The sequence below is a fragment of the Heloderma suspectum genome, chromosome 7 (genome assembly GCF_057233095.1).
Source record: "Heloderma suspectum isolate Gila_16-S chromosome 7, 16-S_ref, whole genome shotgun sequence".
Lineage (NCBI taxonomy): Eukaryota > Metazoa > Chordata > Lepidosauria > Squamata > Helodermatidae > Heloderma > Heloderma suspectum.
The window spans coordinates 9,777,069-9,796,784 of record NC_139464.1 but is presented as its reverse complement, the minus strand read 5'-3'; the positions used below and the strand labels follow the sequence as shown (position 1 = coordinate 9,796,784).

At 45.8% G+C, this 19,716-nt stretch overlaps 1 protein-coding gene across 9 annotated transcripts in view; it reads right to left on the bottom strand.

The window, feature by feature from the left end:
* Positions 1 to 19,716, bottom strand: part of LOC146339320 (interleukin-2 receptor subunit alpha-like) — a 93,470-nt gene that overhangs the window by 71,594 nt on the left and 2,160 nt on the right. The window contains exons 2-6 of one of the 9 annotated variants that reach the window (XM_084809054.1): positions 15,173 to 15,361; positions 13,681 to 13,782; positions 11,243 to 11,476; positions 9,121 to 9,187; positions 7,937 to 8,917 (exon numbers count right to left, since the gene is read on the bottom strand). In XM_084809054.1, the coding sequence (XP_084665180.1) occupies positions 9,144 to 9,187; positions 11,243 to 11,476; positions 13,681 to 13,782; positions 15,173 to 15,361 (569 nt within the window). In that variant the 3' untranslated portion in view covers positions 7,937 to 8,917; positions 9,121 to 9,143. Of the gene's footprint in view, positions 1 to 7,936; positions 8,918 to 9,054; positions 9,191 to 11,242; positions 11,477 to 13,680; positions 13,783 to 15,172; positions 15,362 to 19,716 lie in introns of those variants that run through there. The other 8 variants (XM_084809057.1, XM_084809049.1, XM_084809055.1 and 5 more) reach the window with 8 other exon arrangements.

Here is a 19,716-nt window from a genome sequence, read left to right as displayed (position 1 = left end):
TCTGGATTCTTTATGGGATTAAGATTGGCTCCTTTACACAAGTTTTTTTCTGGGGAGTTTCTTTCTCTGCCATTGTATACGTTTCATTATACAACCACTAGATAGTGCTGTGGTATAGCGGAATTGTACAATGCACAGAGCGTTTCATAGTGCCATTCAGGTTATCCCAGACTTTCCTCAATCTAACACCCCCCCCCCCGATAATGGTTGCAAAGCACGGGAGAAAACTAGGGGCTCCTTCACATGGAGCTTTTATCCTGCTATTGAGATTGCTCACTCACGGAAGTTTGTGGGCCCTTTTCACAACACTGTTACCCTCCAGGGCACATCCAGAGGTATTTCCTGGTTATTTCTCTCCAAAAAGATCGGGAACTAATGAAACATCTTTTTAAGTTGGATTGTTATGCTATTAAAACAGCCACTAGATGGCACTGTTTCACTGAGTTCTATGGAACCTTGAAATTTGAAAATTAAAAGCTTCCCCTTTCAGTAATCACATGGTTGCTGTCTGGAAGCCCGCGATAAATGCGGAAAGGCTCCAGGACGGGGGGACTGTGGGGGTTTTCTTTAGTGTAAAGGCAGCCTAGGGAACTTTAACAGCATCATATAAACTTTGACCACACATGACACCAACAACATATGTCAAGTTATCACCTGTAGCAGGGCATGCTGGGTCTAGGGATGGACAATACACAGTTACCTGGGAATAAGGCCCATTGAACTCAATGGGACAAACTTCTGATTAGACACAATATAGGCTTCCGCAGTCAGCAAATTTATTGTCTATGTCACATTTTCATGTGTTCACTCATAAGCCTGTTCCATCACATTTCCGTATTAATTTGCTATTTATTTTTTAAAATCTGTACAAAACGTTGATTAAATTATGTACTGTAAAGTTTAAATATGTACTGTATTGTTGCTGTTAGCTGGCTTGAGCACATTTGGTGGAAAGGGAAGATATAGATATAATAAAGAAACCAACATCTAAATATGCGTTTTAAAACTTCTCTCAAAATATGTATCGCAAGCCACTAACTATTTGAAGCATTTGTGAATTGTGAAAGTCAGTAGATTAAATTCAGATCCACACATTAGTCCAGGAGGTGAGGATCATGTCTGTTTCATATCAGAATTAGATATGGGTGAGAAATCTGTTCCATCTGATTTTTTTATGTGTATTTACCAATTTTGCACCTGCCAGACCAATGAGTGATCAGAATTCTGCACCTGAAATTGCACTTACCCCCAATGTAGTTGGTAGAGTTCCTGACTAAAATAAAAATAAAAATGTGTACATCAGTGTATTGGTCATTTGTAGTGTTAGAGGGGCCTAGGGATCCATAATGCTTGCTTAAGGTTATTATTGGAGGTTACCTGAAGGATCGCCTCCTCCCATATGTGCCTGCCCGGACCTTAATATCATCATCAGAGGCCCTTCTCCGTGAGCCCCTGCCAAAGGAAGTGAGGCGGGTGGCTACTAGGAGGAGGGCTTTTTCTGTTGTGGCACCCCGGCTCTGGAATGAGCTCCCTAGTGAGGTTCGCCTGGCGCCTACATTGTATTCCTTTCGGTGCCAGGTGAAGACCTTTTTGTTTTCCCAGGCATTTTAGCATTTTAGCTTTCTAAATTTTTATCTTTGCTGTTTTAAATCTGTATTTTAAACTCCTGTACTGCTGCTAGGTTTTTATTGTGGTTGTATTGTTACATTGTGGTTTTAATGTTCTATATATTTTAAATTGTTTTATTGTGTGTTGTTTGGTTTTAATTTTTGTGAACCGCCCAGAGAGCTTTGGCTACTGGGTGGTATAGAAATGAAATTAAATAAATAAATAAATAAATAATTGGCGCGATTTCCTTGCTTGTAAGCTTCTGAACATGTGAGATGAGTCAAAAGCTGATAACAAGCTATCTTATCAAGACTGGCCTGGGAAGCAAAGTTTGTTTATCTTAGGTAGCTGTGCTTGAGAACCAGGCACTGCTGTGCTGTGCTGGGAATGAACGCTAGGTGGCGCTTGCTAGTGTCATGCTGCCTCACTGCTGACATGTATGGTATAAAACCCATTTGACCCCATGGCTCTGGGTTCAGTGAAGCTGTCTGATCCAACCATTGGGTACGTCTGTGTGCTGTAAGTTACCCAATAAAGTCTCCTTGTAAGTAAACTTGTGAATCTGATTTATCACTATCTTGGCACCTCTAACCTAAGAGTTCAACACCCATGGCCGGGGCAATACAAACACAGAAAAGTGTGCACAAAAATCTGTGGAAAAGTGCGTACAAAGTGCTATGGAAAAGTGCGTACAAAACTGTACACAATCATGAAAACAGTGCACAGAAGTACAACTATTACAGGGAAAATAGCTTGCAAAACTGCAAGCTATTGGAAGAATGTGCAGAAAGATGTGCATATTAGGAGACATCCACACAAAAATGTATATTAATTTTCGCACGGACATTTTTAAAGGAAAAAAAAAATCATATATTGATGAAGAATCAGGCTGAACCAAACTTAAGGTCACAGAAATGAGAAATCGAACCAAAATGGACAGATTTGCCAACCGTTTTTTGGAATTTACAAAGACTGAACTCCTCACAAATCACTCATTGGGACTTAAGAACAATTTTTTAAAAGTGTGTGGGGTGGGGAGAAGACAGATGATATGTATGCAAGACCTCAGTTCTATGTGGGGGTGAGGAGAAGAGGAAAAATGTCCCCCTGACATGGCAGCAGAATTGACTTCTTTTGCCACAGGATGTAGCCATAATCTCCTTTCACATGTTGCTCACATCAAGGGTGCTCTGAATGCTGAAAGGGGAGCGGGGTACAGCTATTCGCTCCCACTCCTGAAGTTGCCCACTAGGCTGGTCCCAATCCCCAATGTCCATGAACTGAACATGGGTGTCTTCATGCGAGCACCTGCTCATGTGTAGGCACTCCCTCATAGGGGTCCCGATCCTATAAAAGGCCTACATTTTATGTAGTTCACACATCTATGTAATCTATGTAAATTAACACATTACAAAGGAAGGTGAAAATACTAGCCAAGAAGGGCCAAACCACACATTCTGTTAGTCAAGCTTTAAAAAAAAAAAAGTGTTTAAATTGGCCACTTTTATTTTGAAGGAAAAGTGGATGCGAGGCTCCAGTCTGAAGCATACTCCCAATCCAGTTTGGAGGCCCATGCCAGTTTCCTGCTCAAAATTACCTCCCTGTCCCCAAGGTGGCTGCTGTTTACCCCTGCCCCCAGGTGATATTTGCAGTAAACCACACCTTCAGGGACAATGAGTGTGCTTTTCAGCAGAAAACCAGTGTGTGTGTGTGTGGGGGGGGGGGTCACCTGGACCTGAAGCACATTCTGGATTGGGCCCCTGTAGCTGCTCTTACTTCAGTTTAAGCTCTATCTATCTATCTATCATCTATCTATCTTTAATTAATGCTTATAGTAAATTTTCAACAATACAAAACAACATTTTAAAAAAGGAGAAAAAGAAAAAATGTAGCTACATAAATGTAAATATATCACTTTCAATATACGCATATGCAGTGTGTGTGTGTGTAAATGTATGTATGAAAATGAGGCATTTTCATTACAAACTTACTAAGTGAGTTTACTTACTTAGTAAACATTACTAAGAATTACAAACTTCAAGAAAAGGAAACCAAATATGTATCAACTCCATCTGATACGGCGGCTGCGCCCCTTCCTTCCCGACCATCTGCTTCCATCGGTAGAACATGCCCTGGTCTCCTCTCGTTTAGACTACTGTAATGCGCTCTACGTGGGGTTACCCTTGAAGACGGTTCGGAAGCTGCAGCTGGTACAGAACGCGGCGGCTCGCCTGATTAAAGGCAGCCGCCGGCGAGATCACATCACTCCAGTGCTGAAGGAGTTGCACTGGTTACCAGTTGTTTTCCGGGCCAAATTCAAGGTGTTGGTTTTGACCTTTAAAACCCTATATGGTTCCGGCCCAGCCTATCTTAAGGAGCACCTCCAGCAACACCAGACAGGCCGCTTAACAAGATCAGCCTCGGATGGCCTTCTCTCTGTCCCATCAGCCAGGACAGCTAGACTGGTGGGGACGAGGGAGAGGGCCTTTTCTGTGGTGGCCCCCACTCTGTGGAACTCCCTCCCTAGGGAACTCCGTCATGCCTCCTCTTTAATGAGCTTCCGTCGTGCATTAAAAACGTGGTTGTTCAGGCAGGCATTTGGGGAGGGTTAGGGTATTTTAAAAAAAAAATTATGGTTGAATTTTATTGTTTTAAATTGTTTTATGGTATGTTGTACATCGCCCAGAGTGGCTGGGTGACCAGCCAGATGGGCGATTAATAAATTTAATAATAAATAAATAAATAATAAATTCGCATCGCAGGTGGCATCTATACACCGCCTGTTCAAATGTTGAAAGTGCTATAAGGTCTTCAATCCATTGCGTTATAGGAAGTGAGCGTTTATCCTTCCAATGCTGTCATATCAGAATTTTAGCTGTCAAAAGGTGCGGAGAATCCGTTTGTGCTGCCTGTGCATGAACTTCCAGGAAGCAGGTGGATAATTTAAAAGAACATGTACATCAGGAAATATTAAAGAGTGTTCCAATACAAAGGTTATGCTTATAATAACCTCCTCCCAGAAAGAGGCATCTATTGGGCATTGCCAAAGCATATGGTTAAAAGACACATTAGCTGTATTACTGATTTAGACAAACCCTTATTAAAGAGACATTGTGGTGTCCAACAGACATGAAAGAAGAGCTTTTGCTGAATAAGGCGTATCTATCTAGCTGTAGCATAAATATCATAATGTGAAGTTTGGCCCTGAGATCTTGGGGAAAATATTCTTATTTGACTTCTGCAAATGGAACCAGTGGGTCTTATGATCTTGTCTCAGGTGTAAACCTATTCGACGTGGATTGCCACTGCTGTACGTGTGTGTGTGTGTGTGTGTGTGTGTGTGGGGCACATCTACAGGCAATGGAGAGCTGGATGGGGAGAATCCCCCAGCGTGCTCAGGATACAGGAACGCACCAGGACACAGAACAGCAACCTGAGGCCTCCCATTCCTCTCATGGAGACATCTGGTGATCCCAATCTGACATGGTTCATCCCTCTTCTTCACCCATTCCTCAGTCTTCCAGAGTTCAAATTATAGGGGGAGTGGGTAGAAGGGCTACTCTTTTTAGAAGGTGGGGGTGGCATGAATTGGCTAAATTTCAGGAGAGTCAATGGATGGATTTAATTAAGAGGCCTGCTACCTTTCCCCTCCATCCTGCAATTACTGGAGCGGCAGTGTTTGCTCTCAGCCATGAATGTAGTCCAGGGCAGGGGAAACTGTGGCCCTCCACATTTTGCTGAATTACAACTCCCATAGCCCCTGACCATTGGCCATGTTGCCTGCGGCTGATGGGAGTCGGGATCCAACAACACCTAGAGAGCCACAGCTATCCCACCCCGATACAGAACTTCTGTACTTGATGGCCAGATGCAAGAGAAGACTGGGTTCCTCCCACACCTTTAATGGTGGTGTACAAGAGGGATTTTCATCAGACGGAGGTTGCACAATAATCTATACTTATTGAAATGCCCTCTTCTACACAACCATCTACACAACTGTCACACTGACAACAAAGGTCCACATAGTTCAAGCAATGGTATTCCCCGTAGTAACCTATGGCTGCGAGAGCTGGACCATAAGGAAGGCTGAGCGAAGGAAGATAGATGCTTTTGAACTGTGGTGCTGGAGGAAAATTCTGAGAGTGCCTTGGACTGCCAGAAGATCAAACCAGTCCATACTCCAGGAAATCAAGCCAGACTGCTCACTTGAGGGAAGGAAATTAAAGGCAAAACTGAAGTATTTTGGCCACATCATGAGAAGACAGGATACCCTGGAGAAGATGCTGATGCTAGGGAAAGTGGAAGGCCAAAGGAAGAGGGGCTGACCAAGGGCAAGGTGGATGGATGATATTCTGGAGGTGACGGGCTCGACCTTGGGGGAGCTGGGGGTGGCGACGGCCGACAGGAAGCTCTGGCGTGGGCTGGTCCATGAAGTCACGAAGAGGCGGAAGCGACTGACCGAATAAACAACAACAACACAACCATTAGAGGTCCAGGAGGAGTCCTGCCCTCTTTGGCATCTGGCCACCCTACTTGAAGGGCCGGATTGTGACTTCTGACCTAGTTCGCATCTAACGAAAAGCCCCTGTGGGTGAATTTCCCCACAGGGCTTCTTGTAGCATCAGCGACCGCCATTTTGAATATTTGAGCCACGGCAGGGACATGCCATAGCTTGTTGTTCTGTGCGAGCTCCGTGATGGCGCGTTGTTGGAGTGGTTAACAAGCACCCACAATCCTAAAAACATGGGTTCCAGGTAGCTTGGCAGCCACCCAAACCACCCACCCTTGCCAGGCTCACACGTAATGAAATGCTACGGCGCACCCCCACCGTAGCTCAAACATTCACAATGGCGGCTGCCGCTCCAACAACGAACTCTGCCAGGAAGCTCAGCCAGGGTGGCTTCTTGTTAGGTGTGAACTGGGCCTCTGTCTTCATTGTCACCCTGCCCTCTAAAAGAGGAAGGTGGGGTAAGGAGACTCTGTATTGGTAAGGTAGAACAATACTTAGGGGGTTGGGAAGAGGAACCAGACTAGCCCGGGGCAACACTTCTCTTTTTATTTATGATTTATTATTATAAATGTTTTATAATTTATTCTTTATAAATTATAATACATTTATTATAAATAATTTATTATTTTTATTATTTATTATTTATACATAATAACCATTATTTACAAATAATAATAATAATAATAATAATAATAATAATAATAATAAATTTACGATGGCCCACAAGAAAGGGAGGGGGGAGCCGGAATTGTATATGTGAAATCCCAATTGGACATGTCAGAACAGAAGAGCTCAAGCTGTCCTTCTTACATTAATGTATCCCACATAGAATTCCATTAATTTATTTATATTTGTTTTAATCCGACTTCTCCACATAAAATGCACTCTAAGCATCAAAGAAATACATTAAAATAAACAGTAAAATGTGATAAAACTAACCAAAATAAACACACACACACTAAAGCAGCATATAACAGTTAAAACAGCAGGGGGAGAAATGATGCATCAAATACCTATGAAAAAATTCTTTTTCAATGATGCATCAAATACCTATGAAAAAATTCTTTTTCACAGATATGATCAACGACTGTAGCACCACCACTAAGAAAGCCCTGTCCCTGGTACCTGCCGACTATACCGTCCATGGCCAGAGAACAGGGCTCTGAAGCCCATCTTAAGGCTCAGGCAGGTTCATATGGGCCACAGTGGTTGTTTGGGTCAGTGGTCACCAAAGTGGGGTGCGCACACCCCAGGGGGTGCACAAGACGATCCATTGGGGTGCACGAGCTGCCTGATCATTGAGCAGCCTCCCACTGCCCTGACGAGCTGCCCCTGTGTGCAATGATGGCGGTGGCAACAGCAGCAGCAGGATGGGACGGGAGCCGAGAGGGAAGCTCCAGGCATTTCTCTCTCGGCTCCAGTCCTAACCTGCCTCTGCTGCGGCCACCGAGAGCAACTGTGCCAGTCTCTGCCAGGCTCAGCAGAGGAAGCCGGCACTGGTGCACCTGCCGTCCTGCTGAAGGAGAGCGGAAAGGAGACGAGCCTTTCCCGCTCCCCGTTGGCAGAATGAGGCCAAGAAGAGAGCACGTGCTGGGACAGGTATGTCAGCTGTTAAAACCAAGTATCGAAATAAACTGCACTTAGAACCAGACCCTCGAATCGCTGTACCACGAAGTGTTAAACCATAAACCAAGGCTTTCAAAAATAACGAAGCATATTCAACCATATTGCTCTCACTAAAAATATTATATTAATAATATATTTTTAGTAAGAGCAAAAAAGTTTTTTGTACCATTAATAAAATAAAAAACAAGATTTAAAAAATATTGTTTATTTCATCTTTATCTCATCCTTTTTTAATTTCTATTTTTGTATATGTTTTATAATGTATATAATACATTAGTACAGTAGTACATGTATACAATTTATAAATAAATATGCATACATTGCAGGTGCACGCTCAAAATTTTTTTACTGATAGGGGTGTGCGATCAAAAGTGTTTGGAGACCACTGGTTTAGGTAACCTGTTCCTAGGCCATTAAGAGCAGGGATGGAGATGTTGTTGGACTCCAGCTCCCATCATATGTCACTACTGGCTATGGGATTTGCAATCCAAAAACATCGGGGGGGGGGAACAAGTTTCCCACCCTTGCTTTAGGGGTTAATACCAGCCGTTTATCTATTTATTTATTACATTTCTATACTGCCCAATAGCCAAAGGTCTCTGGATGGTTCACAACAATTAAAGCCATAAAATATAAGACTAATGTAATATATGTAATGTAATAAAATGTAATATAATACAATATAAAAATTTAAAGATTTAAAACTACAGTATAAAAAAATAAAAAGAATAACCAAATTGCTGATTCCAGTCGTGTGAGGCCACCACTGAGAAGGCCCTCTCCCTTGTACACACCTGCCAATCCACCCTTGGCGGTATGAGAAGGGCATCTGTTGATGACCTCAGAGTGCAGTTGAAAGGCTCCAGGAATGGGTGAGCCTGAGCCCATGGAGAGTGGCTGCTGGGTGGAGTAAAGAAGATGGAAAGTAATGAGTCATTCTTATTCTTCCATTAGTCAGGGGGTGGGGCGAGCCAGATGTGTGTGTCGGCAGGAAACAGACTGGGGGGGGGGGGAAGCAGGCTGAAAAAAAACCACAGAAAACTATGTTGCTCCCTGCAAGAATGTTATGGCCTGGGATGCCGCCTTGAAGGTTTCAGGTGAAAGCAGTGAACCTGATGACATCTGTTTAATGTTTAATTAATGCTTAATGCTGCACTTTCAGCTATGCTCAACCTGTATGTTTGGAAAGAAAACAAAAAAAAAAATCCAGAATGTCAGCAAGCATCCAGTGACCTTGGTACAAAAGAAAACGGAGTCAGGTCGCACCCCCCCTCCCCGCCGAAACCTCTCGCTGCTCAGACGATTGGGGCCGTAACAATATGCAATGTAGGTGAGAGCTTTTTTTAGCATGAAAGGTATTTGTCATTGCTACTTACCACGGATTCTTTATGATGACTGCTTATAAAATGATGACTGTAGCCATAGTAGCAATAGAGAAAGCAGCTGCTAAGAGATAAAAGGAAAAAGGTAAGCCTTAAAACTGCTGGTAGGGGAATGAGATCACTGCCCCCTATCAACCCAATTCCTGAAATCCATCTAGACATGACGGCTCTGTGTGTGACCAGGTGACACCTTCCAATCCAGCCGTGGAATGCAGAATGCTCGTTAAGCAGGTGCCTTCATTAGGCCCAAACATTATATATAATTCCAGCTAAGGTGGCCATCTAATTCCATCCGAAGCAAGTTCCCAGCAAAATTTTAGCTGTGCTTGCCAGAAGCAAAAGCGGCTCATCCAAACCCTGCCTTGCTGCAGTCCGACTGACCTAGCAGATCCCCCCAAACCCTCCTTGCCCCTGCCCCATGTTCTTTCTCCCAAGCACTGCAGCTCGGCCGAGAAGAAGAGAGCTGGCGGAGGTGACTGCAGGGCTCAGGTTGCATTCTGCATCCCTCACCGGCACAGCTTTTGTTGTTTTGCTCGTGAAAGCAGATGCCCGCCCCGTCTGGGATCAATTCCGTGTTTTGAATACATAGAACGATTGCCATCCTATCTCACTTGGCCACAGCTCTTTCAATGGCTACTGCGCATTGTAGTTAAGCATGGGGGCCCCTATTCAGATGCAGTATAACTCTGACTATTGATTGACTGATTGAGTCATTCATTCATTCTATGTACAAAACGGATATACTGCTCTTCATCCAACAGAATAGCCGAGCAGTGAATAAGAAAAGGGATCTTCTTCTTCCTCTTCCTCATCGAAATACAGTATTAAAACCTTTAACATCTGATTGTGCTCCCCCCAAACGTGGCTGGTTATTCAGAGAAGGCTTGTTAAAATAAAAACGAATCTTCCTCAGGTGCCAAAAACGAAACAGTGTTGGTGCCCGCCGGATATCGACAGGCAGGGAGTTCCAGAGAGAAGAAGCTAATACACCAAAGGCTCTATTCCAAGTCAATTTCAAACGGACTGTGGGTCCATGCAGAACCACTAGGAGTGCCTCATCTGATGATGTCAGTGGGCCTGTTCAGACATCACGCTAAGCCATGATGGTGGGGAATTTCCGCTAATCATGGTGCCTTAGTGTGTCATGTGGGGGGAGAAAACTGCGTTCCCCGTGATTAGTAAACTTTTGCTGCTAACCACCCCCCTGCAAAAGTACGGGGCATACCGTGTCATCTGATGGGCTCCCCGGTGGTTAAAATGGGCTCCGGAGGACTTCCAGGCTGTGCCCATAGAGTCCACCAGCTAGAGCATCCACCACTGCAGGTGATGCTTTAGGCGCCATGGACTTGCTGTATGGTTATGCGGCCATTTCAGCCCATTCGTGACATGGAGGACGATGGGATGCTTGGTAACGATCCTGGGAAGATCTCCAGATAACTACGGGGGGCGGGGGGAGGGTATCGGAACCATGCAGTACTGCATGGTTCCTGGTCACGTGACGGGCACGTACGTCATTGTTTCACTATCCCCCCCTCCATAGATACTCTAACCACCCTCTCCCCCTGCACATGTGAACAGGCCTAGTGACTGGGAAGCCTGATAAGGGAGAAGGTGGTCTCTCAAACAGCCACATCTGCAGGGCACCAGATAATGGCCACATCTGTACATCACAGTAATTATTATCAGATAATGGCCACATCTGTATGTCACAATAATAAGCCAATTCTACAGAATTCTGTCTTGTTCATAATAAGCCAGACTTCTTTAGAATTGGCTTGTTACTGTGATATACAGATGTGGCCATTATCTGGTGCCCTGCAGATGTCTTGGACTTCAGGTCTCATCAGCCCAGCCAGCATGGCCAATAGTCAGGGATGATGGGAGTTCTAGTACAAAACCTCTAGAGAGCACTAGCTTGGGGAAGGTTGACCTATCTACACATCGTCTACAGGAAGCCCACAATGAGGGAAATAGCAGCCTCCTGCCCATGTTCCCCAGCAACTGCCACTCAGTCATACTGCCATTGATACCAGCAGCCACTGATAGCCTTATCCTCCATGAATTGAACCTGGAAACTGCTGCAGTCAAAACATGCTCTCCTCAACCCTCACCTTACCTGCACTGAGACGCCGTTTGGTTGCCCCTCCTGGAACCTCAGTGTGATATCCACACTGTAGGGGTAAGTTGGACCAAACAACTTTTCCATTGTAATTCTCACAGGTGCTGACTTCATAGAGGGGGGCCCGTGTTCCGTCTCCATCCCGGCATATGTATCGCAATTTCTGTCCCACGTGGTAGCTTACCACTTTCACCGTGGCATGCTTGAGGGGCCCTGGAACTCCACAGACATCTAAAGAGTGCGGGGAGAAAGAGAGGAAGACAGGTTGTGTTGGAGGCAAGAAGGAACAGGGCTACTTAGTTAAAAAAATAACGGCCAGATATTCTACGCAAATCTTGGCCCACTGTTGTCCGCTTTTGGGGTGATTTTAGTGCCTGGCCCTAAGGTTTTTGAGGGTTCTTGGGCAAGACACCCTCAGTGGGCCCCCTCCCTCAGTGAATCTACCTTCTCACGGACACTGCCACCAGCTCCTCATCCTCTTTCTCAGCATTGCTACCACTCGGTTGTTTGACAGTCAGAGAGGCAGGGAGCAAATAGGCCGTGGCAGCTCCTGCGCCTCCTCCTCCCCACCACCGTTGTCTGGGCCAGAGTGAGAGGCAGGGGAACAAGCAGGTTGCCATGGCGAAGAGCAGGAGCAAGACCAGGGGGTTCTTGTCAGTGAGCCTCTGCCAAGGTGTTGGTCCTTGGCAGGTGCCCAACCATGCCTACCCCTGACGCTGTCCGTGGGTGATTCATTGCCTCTTTTTCAGCAACATAAAAGTGGCCACCCGCACTGAGGATGGGCTGGGGGGGTGAACCAAGAAGAGCTTGTCAAAAGACCATTGGAAAGCTGGAGTCAGCTCTGTAGTAGCAAAAACAGCACAGAGTACTGTGGTGGCATCTTAAAAAGCAAACACTTTTAATGTGGCATATGCTTTTGTAGGATTTCAACATGTGTCTGAGGAAGTGGGTTCTCTGGCCCACAAAAGCTTACACCGCAGTGGATGTGTTAGTCTTTTAAGATGTTCCAGAAATGCTTTTGCTGTTAACGCATGCCTATGCATGTGTCTGTATTTGGTACCTCTGTGTGCACGCATTTCCTCCTAGTGGTAATTTGTGTTTTTAATGTATTTTTTTATATTATTGTTTTAACTAAGTTTTATTTTCAAACTGCTTTACCATCTGTGATTGATGGTCAAGCTTGAGCCCCCGTTTCTTGGTAGAAAAGCAGGGTATACATCCAATAAATACGTAAATAGTGGTAGCACTCTGAGATACTTCTTTTTAAACCGAGAATTGTTAGCGCCCAGGTGGGTGTCCCCACCAGCTGTGAATTGGCTGTGTTTGGGGGTCATTAGGGATAGATGACAGCAGCCACCCCGGAGCTTATCAGGGAAAACCCGGATTTCCTGAGGCTGCTTAAAGTCCGATTCTTTTCCTCAAGTCAGATTCTCCCCGGTATAGTTGTTGTACACCCCAACCCCCGCATTTAGGTCGGGTATGCTAGCCCTGCCCAGGGGTGTGCCTTTCACCGTGACCCCGGTCAAGGGGTGTTTCCTGTCTCCTGTCCCTGTGTTTCCCAGCACAAACCAAATAGTGTCTACTCAGAAGTAACTCCCATTGTGTTCAACGAGGCTTGGGGCTCATTGGGAGGCTTGTCTCACAAATGTGTACAAGGGGAAGTAAGTACTTCATTTTCCTTATGGTGCTTGCGGGAGGGGAAGCCTCTCTTATTGGTTGAGCAGCCCCTGCAGCTCTGGTGATGTTCACTCCACCACCACCCCACCCAGAAGTAAGTTATGTGAAGCCACTTAGAATGGTGCGATGTACACCCTTGTGGAGCCCTGCCCGGCCCAAACGCAGCTCCTACAAAAATGCGGGTGAGCCACTCCTCCCTTCTCCTTCCATTGTCGTGGAAACAGGGCCCAGGATTTCTTAGGGAAAGCCATGATGGTTTAATAGCTTTGAAACTATTGAAATTTATTATTGAAACTAATAAATGTACACATGCTGCAAACCTAGTTGAGGGCTCAGGTAAATTACATCACACCTCAGTTCCGAGAGAGAGAGAGAGAGAGAGAGAGAGAGAAGTGGGACCTGCAACTGTTGAAGTGTGGAATGCTCCTGATCAGCGCACCAGCCAGCCATGCCCTTTTCCAGAATAGTCCCTTCCATCCCCCCTCTCTTCCCTGGTTTTCCTATTCCCTCGCTCCCCCAACAAGTTAATCAGCATTCTCAGTTCACATTGTGCTGTTTGGGGGTTTCTTCCCTCTCCCTTAGTTCCCCCCGCCCCAAGATTTTTTGTACGTTTGCAAACCATGATGGTATCCCCAAGCCTGCTGATGCCTCCCTCTTGTGCATGGATAGTAGCATTTTGGCCACATAAAGATCCACATTCTGAGAATAAGATCGCCGTGCACATACAGGATGTTACGTTGATGAAAAGTAGTTTTTACCTTTCAGAACTGGCTGGGCTGTGGTTTGGGGGCTGTCAGAACCATCATCCCATTTTTCTGTTGGAGGCTGTTCTGAAGGGGGACGGGTCAACGTAGGAAGAACTGTGCGGAAGCATAAGTAAGAAAAACAGATACGCTAAAGGAGATAGAAGAGCTCTAGATCTGTTCAATTCAGGGCAGCTCTGGCTTGTCTGTAGGATCCAGTGGTGTACAAAATTATGCACAGTGTGGAGAATGTGGATAGGGAGACAGTTCCCTCTCCCATAATACTAGTACCTGGGGCCATTCCATGAAGTTGGTTGGTGGGAGATTCCAGACAGATAAAAGGAGGTACTTCTTCACACAGCGCATAGTTAAACTATGGAACTCACTTCCACAAGATGTGGTGATGGCCACCAATTTGGATGGCTTTGAAAGGGGTTTAAATAAATTCCTGGAGGAGAAGGCTATCAGTGGCTACTAGGCTTGATGGCTACATGCTAACTCTAGTATCAGAGGCAGTGAGCCTATGTACACCAGTTGCTGGGGAATGTGGGCGGGAGGGTGCTGCTGCACTCCTGTCCCTCCTCTGGACCATTTGAGCCCATTAGCTCTGGCTTCCACACTAGGTTTGTGAGTCATAAACATAAGGAGACAATTGTCTGTAACATGAAACTCTGCAGTTAAGGCCAGTATTATCAACTCAGCACAAAGAAACCTGGATTTTCCTGATAACACTAGGCCTAACCACAATTAAGCTCACACGATAGCTAAGGCAAACTTACGTGCTGTCTAGTGAAGTGTGATGTGCTAGAGTGATACTTTCTCAGGGCCTAACTATGCATGATGTTATATGTGTTGCTGGCAGTTAAATCGATGTTTTTTCTTTGTTGAGCAGTAAGAGTGCCCACTCCCTCCAATTTTGTCAGGACTGCAGCATGTGAGGTGGGGAGGTTTGACCCGTGATCCCTATGAAAATGCCCTCATGCTGCTCCTCACACTGCAACGAGCAATAATTAAAAAAAAAGAGATCTTTTCACATAGGGCGGCCAGATACAAAAAAGGACAGGATGTGTAGAAGAGTGAATTTTGGATCTGTTGGGGTAGTGTCCTGACAACCAGAGCTGTCTTTTTATGAAGTTAATTCAGTTGTCCCTGAAGAAAAGTTCTCTAACTCAAAACATATTGCCCTTTCATCAGTTGCTCCAAACGCAATGTTGAGGTCTCCTCTTTTCTTAATTCCTGATTGTTGTTGTTGTTGCTGTATTCCTGGCAGGTTGGCCTGCTACTGGGATCTGTATGCCTCCAGGGGAAGGGTGCTTTGTCTGAGCTCCTTATATGTGTAACACTAGACACTGTAAAAGACTCCAAGTAGTAAAATTAAAGGCAATTTACAGAAATTACACATTAAAAAACAAACAAACCCCAAAGGTTACAATTTTCCAGATATGCCACCTTCAAAAGGTCAACAGAGCACAAAAATCCACAGTCTCCGAGAAATGTCATTTCTTACCTTTGCAAGTCGGGGGATGACGATAGGTCCACTCAGCATGGCCAGACTTATTCTCACACTGAACATAGTTGCTTATTCCTGGAACCCTATCGTAGCCTTTTTCACATATGTAACGCATACGTGTGCCCATGGCATACCACTCAGCAAAATATTCCGCCAAGTAAATTGTATGGGGAGTGGGGCATTCTCCTGCAAAGGGAAAGGAGGTGTGTAAGCATCAACACTGCCTGGTTTCAGCATCAGAAGCCCAAAGCACCCTGCTGGATCAGGTCCAATGGATCCCTCAGACACCTCTAGATGCTTGTAAGCAAGGCCCCATGATGGTTGTCCACAGCATCTGGGATTTAGAGGGACGCTGCCTCTGGCTATTTCATATACAAATAGCAAACTCATTCTCTGAGTGCAGATCCTTATGTAGCCAAAACAGCACCATCCATGCACAAGAGGGAGGTATTAGCAGGCTCGGGGCAACCCACCAAGGCTGCAGAAGTACAAAGAAACCCTAAAGAGGGTGAACTTCAGAACACCCAAGGAGGACTGTGCCTACTCAGTGGGCATGGAATGCTGACTGTTGGGAGGGGGGATGGAATGGAGTATCCTGAACGGTGAGATGGCTGGCTAGCTAGCTGGAACACTGAACAGGAGCATTCCATGCTGCAACATCTTGTTGCAGGTCTTGTCATGTCCAACCTTTTTGACACAAGCAGAGGAAGGGTCTGAACTCCAAAGCCAATCCACTTATTTGACCCCACAGAATCACAACAAAATACCCATTCAGGTTGCAATCCTATGCATGCTTGCATAGAACACAATGGGGATTACTTATGAGTAGACCTACATAGGGTTGCTCGGCCCATCCTGTTCCCCCTGCTTTCCCCCAGCCCCAAAAGGAAAGAAAAAGTTTTCCCTACCTCAACCCAAGATGCAGCCACTCCATTCCCCATCTGCTGCTCCTATGTCCTCCTCTGCTTTCAGACCCCCCACCTGGGAAGGTGCTCTGTGTGTGTGTGTGTGTGTGTGTGTGTGTGTGAAGAATGAAAGAAGGGGTTGGGAAAGAAGAGAAAAAGAGCAAGGTTATCGGCTGAGAGGAAGGGGGAAAGAGTGAGAGAAAGAGCGAGGCTAGAGGCTAGGAGAGGAAAGAAACACTGATGTAAAGATAGCGGTAGAGAGAAATAGCGAGGCTAGAGGCTGGAAGTGGAGAAAGAGTAAGAGGGCTTCTCCACAAGGAGCTTTTATCCTGCTATCCAGATTAGTTACTCACAGAGGTTTGTGGGTCCTTTGGATGATCTCGTCAACATCCAGGGTGTCTCCCGCACTAAATGACCTTTATACCATTTTAAAAAAGATCAGAGATAATGAGCTATCAAATTACCATGCTCGAGTTCTTCCTGAGCTCCCTCGTGAAAAGAGGAAAACCCGCAATAAGAGGCACTAGACTGCAGCGGCATCTAGCGGCTGTATAATGAAACATATGGAAGACTCAGATAAGGGGGGAAAGGAGGGGAAAGGTGTGTGTGTGGGGGAGGAAGCGTATGTCAAGGGAGTCCGTGGTGATCCTGCATTTAAAATGGAAGCAGAGAGCCCTGCTTTAAATGTGGGATTTTAGGCTGGTGTAGAAATGCCCAGAGAGAGAGCAAAAGGGAAAGGTCTCTGTGTGGGCAGAAGAAGATTGAGTGGGGCCAGGAAGCAACTCTTTCCTTCTCTTCCTGCCTACTGAACAGCTGATCAGTGGTTTGGGACCACAAAGGGGAACCTGGTGCCCTATGGTTTTTCAAGGTTTTTTTTGAAAAATGTTTTTTTAAAGGGGGCAAGGAGTGGAAAGCTTCGTGGGTGTTGTTGGAGGTCCTGGTGGACGCACTGGCACCCATGGGTGCTGCGTTGCAGACCAGGTGCCCTAATTACTGTACCCATGTAACCGTTAAAAAGCATTGATAACAGTACAGTTTTGAAATGTACTCATCTTTCTGTGGTTTTTTGAAATGCACACCGTTCTTTTTGCAAACTGCATTGCAAAAGTTTCAGAAATGTACAGTTTTTGGCGGCACAAAGTGCGTTCCAGGTCATGTTTCCATGTTTCAGAAGTGTGACCATGGTAAGGACACACTGAAATTTGAAGCAAACACATTTCTCGCCCATCCCTAGTGGCCAACCAGATGCCATGGGGGAAGTCCACAACAACGAGATGGGCACAATGGGCGTCTCCTGCTGTTGCTCCCCAGCCACTGGCATTCAGAGGCATAACGTGTCTGATCCTGGAGGAAAACTGAAGGCAGGCAAGCCTCACAGGCGAGAGGACTCCATAGATCGGGTGCCACAACACTGGAAGTTTTCCTTCCTGTCATAACCCAGCTCACTTCAGGACTTGCAGGGGGCCTCAGAGGACAATCTTAACAGCTGGGCAGGATTGTGTGGGAATAGGCACCTCCTCCACTCAGTTCCTCCCATTCAGTCATTAGTAGGATCTCCCCTCCACTTTTCATTTGAAAGAAATCCAGCCCTGGAGGCTGCAGACTAAACTGAAAATGGCCAAGAAAGGGGGTTTCTTGACCCTTTTCCCTCTGGCGGTTTTGCCACCACAAAGCACCCTTTCTAAGCTGCTATGGGAACTGAGAATAAAATGGCCAAGATCGTACTGCCTTTATACACATCTATGGTGTGACCACACTTGGAGTACTGTGTACACCACACCTAAAAAAAGGATACTGTACAGCTGGAAAAAGCACAGAAAAGGGCAACTAAAATGATCAAGGGGCTGGAGCATCTCCCCTATGAGGGAAGGTTACACCTGCTGGGATTGTTTAGCTTGAAAAAAGGAGGGTGAGGGGAGACATGACAAGAGGTCTACCAAATTACACATGGTATGGAAAATGTGGATAGGGAGACTTTTTTCTCCCTCTCTCAAAATGCTATAACCCAAAGGGTTCATCCCATGAAGGTGATTGGTGGGAGATTCAGGACAGATTAAAGGAAAGAAGGACTTCTTCACACAGCGTATAACCAAAGTATGGGATTTGCTACCCAGCATGTAGTGATGGCCACCAATTTGGATGGCTTTAAAAGGGGTTAGACAAATTCCTGGAGGAGAAGGCTGTCAATGGCTACTAAGCTTGATGGCTATGTGCAACCTCCAGGACCAGAGGCAGTGGGCCTGTGTACACCAGTTGCTGGGGAACATGGGCAGAAGGGTGCTGTTGCACTCATGTCCTGCTTGTGGGTTCCTGGTCGACAGCTGGTTGGCCACTGTGTGTCAAGGGCTCCTTGGAGGCCTCTCTCAGTCTAATCCAGTAGCCAAGTCCAGACACAGACAAATGGATTCTTTTCAAAGCTTTATTCCTCTTTTACAACTTAACAACTCTACTGTTAGCAACTAAATCTGACCAGCAGAGTATCTATGCCCTAAGTTGGAATAGTTGGTCCCCGTTTGAAAGGGAATTACTGGCAGACCCCTGAACTTAAGGACTAAGGAGAGTCCCTCCCCTTTTCCCTTGGATCCTCTGGGCGCAGCCATTGTTTGCGCGCCAACCGGGCACTACGCCTCCTTTCTGCGCCCTCCATTTGGCGCCGCTCTCTGCGTCGGCGTCACGCGTCCATCAAGTCTGCTTCCCACGCTCTGTCACTCCCAGGACTGCTATCTAAGCTAGAAATGCTGGTGGGAGGAATCTCCGTCAGCTGTTGGCCCTGGGAAAGAGGAGCACGCTCCTCTCCCAGGAGCGACTCCTCTTCCTCAGAATCAGAACTACTCTGGGATTCTATGGGCTCAGTGTCCACCCTGACACTGTGTGGACAGAATGCTGGACTAAATGGATCCTTGGTCTGATCCAGCGGGGCTCGCTGTTCTGATGTTCTTATGTACAGATTAAGTTCCATATCTCTCCCTCAAGACATATTACTGGGGTTGAAGTCCACAAAACCAAGAGAAGCTAAACCTCCTTACCCCCTGGCCCACTAATATTTATGACTGATTGATGATTGATTTCTATAATGCGCAATAGCCGAAGCTCTCTGGGAGGTTCACTAGCACAGTCAACAACTACAGCACAAGAATTAAAAACAGTAACTGCCTTTCATAGATTATCTTGAAATCAGTGTGAGGTTTGTTCCCACAATTGTGGTATGAGTCTCTTGTGAGTAATTTGATTAAATTGCCCTTTACCATGGCAGTTTCAGGGCTGGGGGGTTGAAGGGAAGATCAGTGTGTTAAAAGCCTGCAAGTTTTAAGAACAGAAAAAACGAGATTCCATCTACCGGATGCTTCAAAGAACTATTTCAAGTCTTAACAGAAACGTGTCTGGCTTTAAGAGAAAGTGCAAGTGAACTGCTCATGGAGCGTTTTTCATTTAATAATCATCCTTTCTTTTCACGATCTGTGGCTGAGGTGTGTGGTTAATTCTTTCAGTTCAGCAGACCTGCAGAAGCCACAGCCTGCTAGTACCCTGGAGAAGTGGGGCAGGGGGGGGGACACCATAGGCCAGGCTTCCCCAACCAGATGCCCTCGATGTGTTGGACTACAATGCCCAGCATACCCCAACCAGCATGGTTGGCTG